Genomic DNA, 7543 nt, shown 5'->3' on the forward strand with positions numbered 1-7543 from the left:
CCACAGGTGCTCTCAGGGTGCAAAAATTAAACTGATTTGGGAAAATAGTTCAAGTAATACATATGCATTTGGAATCTCTAAGGTTGAGGGCAACAAGTGCAAAGGTCCAAATTTCCAGTGAGACACACACATACAGATTATGATATTTGTAAATTCAGAGTCTTATTTGACAGAAAATACATGGCTTGAATACATGAGCATACATGTGTTGTAGGGTTCATTAAAAATACTAAAACAATATTTTTAATACAAAGAACCATATCTTTAGTCAGTCCTTTCTTAAATTTAGCAATTCTCATTTTGATGAAGTAGGGGCTGTATCCTCAGCATTCCTCTGACATAGTGGTCCCTTGGCATCTGGAAGACTACCAATTACAACTTAAAGAAACTTTAAGCAAAGGTCACTAACTGAACATGGAAGTCTCTGACACTGTTAGGAGAAGAGAAAGAAATTGTGTGAGAGGGGCTTCCTTTTCTCTAATGAATTAAGTGAGAATTACACCCGTCCCTAAGTTTTCTGGTGAGTGGAGCCAAGGTCCCTGGGGTCTGGTTTGGACCTGCTTGTTTTCCTTTCTTCTGCTTCTCCCTTGCCCTCCCTTGCTATGTGCAGACCATGTATTTATATGAAAACCTTACATGTATTCTTATAGACTTGTCTTAGATTTGTGTGTGTTATCAAAAAGGCCTCTTTAAGTAAAAGTCTTGGTTTAGGGTACGACCAGCAGAGAACAGACTGTTAGATGGGCAGAGTCAGGCGAGTGTTAGGCAGCGGCTTCTAGGAACAGAAAGGAGACTCCAGAAAACCATTGCCATGGGAATCCCATCCCCGGTAGGATCATCAAGAGCTGGACAAAGGGATCAATTCACCCTCAGCAGTTTGCAGGTGACACCAAGTTGAGTGGTGTGGTTGCCACACCTGAAGGATGAGATGCCATCCAGAGTGACCTGGACAAGATCAAGAAGTGGGCCCATGGGAGCCTTAAAGGCCAAGGGCAAAGTGCTGCATCTGCATCAGGGGAGCCCTGACTATCAACACAGGCTGAGGGATGACCAGATTGAGAGCAGCCCTGCCAAGAAGGACTTGGGGGTGCAGGTGGATGAGAGGCTGGACGTGAGCCAGCCATGTGTGCTGGCAGCACAGAAAGCCAACTGTATCCTGGCCCGCTGTGGGCAGCAGATCAAGGGATGTGATTCTTCCCCTCTGCTCTGCTCTGTTGAGACCCCACCTGCAGTGCTGCATCCAGCCCTGGGGTCCCCAGCACAGAAAGGACATTGACCTGTTGGAGCAAGTCCAGAGGAGGCCACCAAGTTTATTAGAAGGATGGAGTAACTCTGCTGTGAGGAAAGGCTGAGAGAATTTTCCTGTTTGTTCAAACAGGAAAAGAAGGCTTCAGGGTGAGCTAATTGTGGCCTTCCAGTACCTGAAGAGAGCCTGTAAGAAAGACAGAGAGGGACTATTATACAAGAGCATGTCGTGACAGGACAAGAGCAAATGGTTTTAAACAGAAAGCAAGTAGGTTTAGATTAGATATTAGGAAAAATTCCTTACTGTGAGGGTGATGAGGCACTGGAACAGGTTGCCCAGAGAAGCTGTGGATGCCCCATCCCTGGAAGTGTTCATGGCCAGGTTGGATGAAGCTCTGAGCAAACTGGTCTAGCAAAAAGTGTCCCTGCCCATGGTAGGGGGAGTTGGAACTGGATGGTCTTTACGGTCTTTTCCAACACAAACCATTCTACAATTCTGTGATTTCCAGCTGGGAGTTGTCTGCAGGAGGAGACTGTATTCTCATGATCATTCCTTCCTGTCCCATGTTGATCATAGGTTCTGTGATTCCTGAGCTGGCACCAGTGTCCAGTTGCTTCAGAAGGATTTTGGATTGACTGCCAGTCAACCCATTTACTCCTCCTTATTGCTAACACCTCCTGCCTGACTCACCCTCAGGCACAGCTGGGAAGCTTCCCCCTTTCTCTCTTGCAGGTCAAGCTCTGACCACCTGTCTCAGCCAGCACAGCCGGGTCTATGGATTGCCTGGGTGCAAGCTGAGAACTCTTCTGTTACAAGGGTCTTCTTGGCACCATGATGTTTAATTGTGATGTGCTTTTTTTTCTCTTCAAGATTGGCGTCGTGATAGAGAAAAGAGAGATGACCACGATGATGTGTGCAGCGTGAGGAGTGAAGGTGGCAGCATCCGAGGATTCTCCAGAGGCAGAGGAAAAGGGAGAGGCAGAGGAAGAGGGAGAGGCAGAGGAAACCCTAGCAGTATGCAAAGAAATAGATACTTAGACAAAAATTTAAAACTATGTTTATAATGTTATTGTTTTCTTTTTCTCATGTTATTCTTTTATGTTCTCCTTTATTTTGAAGTGAACTTTGAGTATTCAGTTGGTTATCAAGAACTGTATGGTGAAGGAATTGACCAAGTATTTCAGCCTGAGCTTAACAGTGGTGTGATGTATTACTATGGTGATGGAACAGGAGTGCAGATGTATTCTGTGGATGAAGCACTTCTCAAGGAATATATAAAACACCAAATGTAAGTCGATTGCTTAATGTATAAATATTTTTTGACATCTAGTTAAGATAAAATAATTAATTTCAAACAGTGTTGAATCCTTATCCATATCAAGATGGATATTAACCATCTCAGTTGAACTTTTTAAGTTAACTTTGACCATTAGCAGTATCAGCTCAAATTTATTCATTATTGGGGTGGAAAAACATGAGTAATGGGGAGGAATTTTAAGGAAGCTGTTCTGCATCTTGTGCTATAGTCCGGCTTTAACTTGTATACCTGTTTTATTTATGGTACACAGCCCTTTTTATGTTGTCATGTAATTGAGATATGGATGTCTCTGAGCTTGTGCTTTTGAGTACTGTTGGTCTGTTTGCCTATAAAGCTCTTCTTGGGTGATGTTTCCCTTATTTGCTCTCAATTTCACTTTGAGAAGTCTTGTTAGTTTTACGTTTTCAGTGTGTTTCACCTGAAACATGTAACTGAGAGTAGTTTTGCAATGATACTTGATTTTTCAATAATCTGAAATGTTTACTTTCTCGTGTACACCATTAGGCAATGAGAAACCATCTGGAAGACTGATTATCACCAGGAGACAAGTCAAAAAGGGCCTGGAAGCCACTAGTTCATTTTAAAGAGACAGTTTCCACCACTGGCAGATATTTCATCCTCAATACTTGCAACAGCATTTCTCTGCGATGCCTCTGTGGTGGTTTTTGATTGCCCTTGTATTCCATACAGCAACTTGCTTATTTTATTCTCGCTTCTTTTGTTGCAGTTGACGCAAAAAGGAAGAAAAAAAGCCTCTTTAAGGGCAGAAAGTATCTGACATGTGGCTCTCAACTTCAAAACTTCTATTGCAGTCTTTTTTGTTACTCTTGCTGCCAGGCCCCCCTATGAGACCTGACAGTGGACATGTACTCCCATGTCAGGATAATCGGCCTGCACTGTCCTCAGACAAGTGGGGGAGGAGCACAGCCACTCCACTGTTGGCCAGATTTCTGGGCATGCAGTGTAGAATCCAGACCTTCTAAGGTAGGACATGACGATGTCCCCCTCTGCTGAGAAAAATGTCAGTTACGGCATTGGTCACATCTGACTTCTGGGTATATTTGTATTTTATTTTAGCACCAAGAGGTTGGCAGGTGTTAATAGAAGACTTGGCATGGCTGGCTAACCACAGCCATTGGTAGCTTGCCTGATATGAACTCCTAAGGCAGTTTGGTTATGGAGTTTGCTTTCCATGAGAGAGAGAGAGAATGATTCTTGAGCAGGTTTAGAACATAGGTTCACTATTTTTATGCTCCTTAAGAAAAAAGTTCTTTTAATCTATTCACTTCTTTTATCACATGAAAAATTATGGGAAACAGACTTTATTCATCAGTTACCTATTATTAACCTCTAAATGGAGGTGGCTTTGTCTACCTTTCATAATTTAGCTATAGAATATTAAAGTGACTATGCCAAAGAAGGAAGTATTTACAGAATAAAGCCACACAAAACTATTAGGTCTCAGAGTTCCTAATGGAGTCCAAGATAAATTAGGATATATTAAAGAATTGAGATTGAATCCTAGTGAATGGATAAATTTTAAAAGTTTACGTGCTTAACATGGAGAAATCTTAGAGACTGTGTCCAACTGAGTTGATGTGTAATTACAGGAAAAAACACACTGCTATCAAGCAGCTTATGCTTGTCCCAGGAACCAGCTTGATGTACAAGAGAGTAATATTTGTATTGCATACAAAAATATCTTCTGTGTTCTTAATTACAGGCCGAAGTTGTCAGCCTGAAAAGTTTCAGTGCTTAGCAGCTCCTCAGTCTGCAAAATGCAGAACTCTATTTAAAAGTCCTCTCGCTTTAGAAAATAAAGAAATAAGTAAAAGTTCAAATATTAATTAAAGAATAAGCAAAGGGACTCTGAGAAAAAGGAAGAAGAAAAAAGCTGGAGGGTGTGTGTGTGTGTGTTTAGGTTTGTCCCTCTACTTGGAGCAAACTTGTGCATTGTCTTCATTTATCATTAATGGTCTTTCACATTCCTTTTTCTAGAGTGATGGACATCAAGTGAGGCAGTTTGAGTCAAGTTCAGTCATTGTCCATTTCTGCTTGTGGAATTTTTAACTAGGTGAATCGTTACAAGATTTTACCTTTACTGTATGACTGTAAAGGTAACATTAGTAAAATGTTGGTATATGGCATTTGTGCTTGCTTATCTTCTAGACTGGGAGGGGAAAAGGAATGTAGCAGCTCAGAACAGTAAATAGGATATTCTTGAAGGCAACTTACTCTTTGTGCACAGTTGCTTCACTGATCATACTTAGCTCTGAGTAAGAACTTAATTCTCCAAAAGCCTTATTCTCTTCTCTGTTTGCTTTGATTTAATAGCAGTGTTTTCATTTGTCCTGTCTTGTTGTTCAACTTTGAGACTTTATATTCATTCTGTCTTGGAGCTGAGTGTTGGTTGGTGCTAATAACACCAAGGTCACTGGCCATTCACTTTAGAGTTGGACTCGATGATCCTTGTGGGTCCCTTCCAACTCAGAATATTGTGTGTGATTCTGTGTGTTTCATATAGCCAGCTTTTGCTTCAAATTTCTTTAACCACAAAAAATTAGAGAAAGAAATGGTATCAAGGTGCTCCTTAGGTCAATGATGGCTTCGAAGTGCGCTCCTCTTGGTAACTTTGACCTTGATCCAAACTTCAGTGGAGAGACTTAGTTTTACACTTTGTTGAAATTAGAATTATCTTCATTTGCATGTGTTGCTTTTTTCCTCAGCATTTTAATACCCTCTTGTTTTCTTTTTGCACTGCCTCTATTTTTATGTCATAGAATTTTAATTGCTTTTCATTAAATATTTCCTACCTGCGTTTTCCTGAACGCAATGAGGAGTCGTATTCCTTGGATGTAACGTGCAAAATCATGGTATGATGTGTAAGCTCTGTGAAAGGCCTAGATTTTAGTTGTCATGATTAAATTGGGGGTTTTCTCCATTCTTTTTCCTAGAATGTTTTCTCATTCTCTTGCTCTGTGTGACAGATCATGATTTGAATTCCTTACTTTTTCTCTTCACTAAGTGTAAAACATCTTGACACCCTGATCATTTCCTAGAGCAGCTTCATTGTTGAAGATTTGTCTTTCTGCTGTTTGTCCCTCGTCTCTTTTGTTCTGTGGTATTATCAGATTTCTGAAATGTCCTATCCCTCTTCATACAGTAATCATCATAGCTTCTTTTAGACTTTTTTTCTCCATGAACTGTTATGCCTTTTGGTACAGTTTCATGACAAGTTTCATTACTATTTTTGTTTTCTCATCTTCCCACAAGCATGCTTGATGATTCAGAGTATATATATGTGCCTCAACACTCAGATATTTAAGCATTCTAATGCACTGGAAAGCGAGACAATAAAAGATGCAGTTCAGGATGAAGGTGCACTGATACTGCTGTGTGGGAAATAACTTATGCCCTGACTGTAAGCAGTACTTGTCCTTCATCTGTATGGAGGCTAAGAGAATATTGTTTCCTTCTTTTCATGTAAGTAATGAGGGAGGCGGGTGGGTGAAAGAAAAATGGAGCGTAGGTTTTGGTTATGTAGTTCATATATGCAAATGTAACAAGGCTTTGATTTTTACCCTTCTTTGCTGTGCTGGGTCAAAAGTCTGTCTTACTCTGTCAAGCATCCTTGCTGCTCTGTAAGTCTTGCTGAAAAGATACAACTGTTGAAGAATGATTTTGTCTGTTTTTTAATGGAAGACTTTATTAAGGAATCTGAGTTGCTATTTTGGGATTTTCTTTAACCTATAATAAGCTCAGATTTGTATGTTTCGTTCTGCAGTGAGTATTATTTCAGCACAGAAAATTTGGAAAGAGACTTCTTTCTGAGGAGGAAGATGGACCAACAAGGATTTCTACCTGTTTCATTGATCGCCAGCTTCCGTCGGATGCAAGCTCTGACTACAAATGCTGCACTCATTTTGGAGGTAAAATCATTCAGAAGTATGTATGTGGGAAGTTGCTTGGTTAATTCTATGCTGCCATTTAAAGTTAGTGCTATGAGTTAAGAAAAATTTCTGTTTGTAATGACAAGGATTTATAAAGAGGCTATAAATGGCCAAGTTGTTGGGTTTTTTCTTTTTTGGATGGTTTTAAAGTATGTTTGTCACACAGGCCCTAAAGGACAGCACAGAAGTTGAAACTGTGGATCAGAGACTAAGAAAAAGGGTTGATCCAGAAAAGTGGCCAATTCCAGGTCCTCCTTCATGCAGCCTGCCTCCAACTGACTTTTCTCAGCTCATCAATTGTCCAGAATTCATACCAGGACAAATTTTTGGCTCATATGCTGGTAAAGGATTTACTGTATAGAAACATAATTTTAGGAGTGTCTGTCTAGCTTAGGAAATTTGCCTCCTGATACTGATTTCACAATAGAAGTTGTACATTTGTTAATGGTTTATTCAGCTGATCCACCTGCCAGCCTTGCACATGCAAAGTCACATGGCTGATGTGAAGTAGATCAAAATGTCTCTTATGTGTTATGGCTGTGACCATTTGCCAGAATATAGAATGACGGACTACAGTCCTGTAGAATTACTAATATTAATCTTAAATTAGTCATAAAATCTGCTTCATTTTCATAGTAGCTGAAAGTTGACTCTTTATTTGGTGCATGCTTGTTTTGGATGGGAAACTCATTCACATTATTAATAGGGAGATGGGTTTGTTCGCTGACAACCCTTGGCAAGAAAATTTTTTACTAAAATGTTGGCTGGAATTAAATGGGAAGAATGAACATGGAGTTATGCACCCATGCATGGAGATAGAGAATGGCATGGAGAAAACACATCCCTAATGATGCTGCTCTTGTTTCTGAATAACACGTAATTTCTCACAGACGGTTAGAAACTTTCCATGTAAATAAGTTCTTAGAATTGATTTGATCCTGAAATGTTGCATGAACTGTGAAAAGCTGTCTCCTGAAAGTGAGAAGAAATTCTTTGATCACTGTTAACCAGAGAGTTAGAAAAATGGTA

The 7543-nt window shown here is 40.1% G+C and overlaps 1 protein-coding gene across 5 annotated transcripts in view; it reads left to right on the plus strand.

Annotated features, from left to right (window-relative positions):
- Positions 1-7543, plus strand: part of LARP1B (La ribonucleoprotein domain family member 1B) — a 34658-nt gene that overhangs the window by 13161 nt on the left and 13954 nt on the right. For 4 of the 5 annotated variants that reach the window (XR_001877192.1, XM_017829910.1, XM_017829909.1 and 1 more), the window contains exons 6-9: positions 2117-2260; positions 2366-2534; positions 6349-6493; positions 6681-6855. Coding sequence is in view for 4 of the 5 variants with exons in the window: in XM_017829910.1 (XP_017685399.1) it covers positions 2117-2260; positions 2366-2534; positions 6349-6493; positions 6681-6855 (633 nt within the window). In the remaining variant the exon portion in view is untranslated. Of the gene's footprint in view, positions 1-80; positions 521-2116; positions 2261-2365; positions 2535-6348; positions 6494-6680; positions 6856-7543 lie in introns of those variants that run through there. The other variant, XM_017829912.1, reaches the window with a different exon arrangement.

This window comes from Lepidothrix coronata, unplaced genomic scaffold (assembly GCF_001604755.1).
Source record: "Lepidothrix coronata isolate B3197 unplaced genomic scaffold, Lepidothrix_coronata-1.0 Scaffold171, whole genome shotgun sequence".
Taxonomy (NCBI): domain Eukaryota; kingdom Metazoa; phylum Chordata; class Aves; order Passeriformes; family Pipridae; genus Lepidothrix; species Lepidothrix coronata.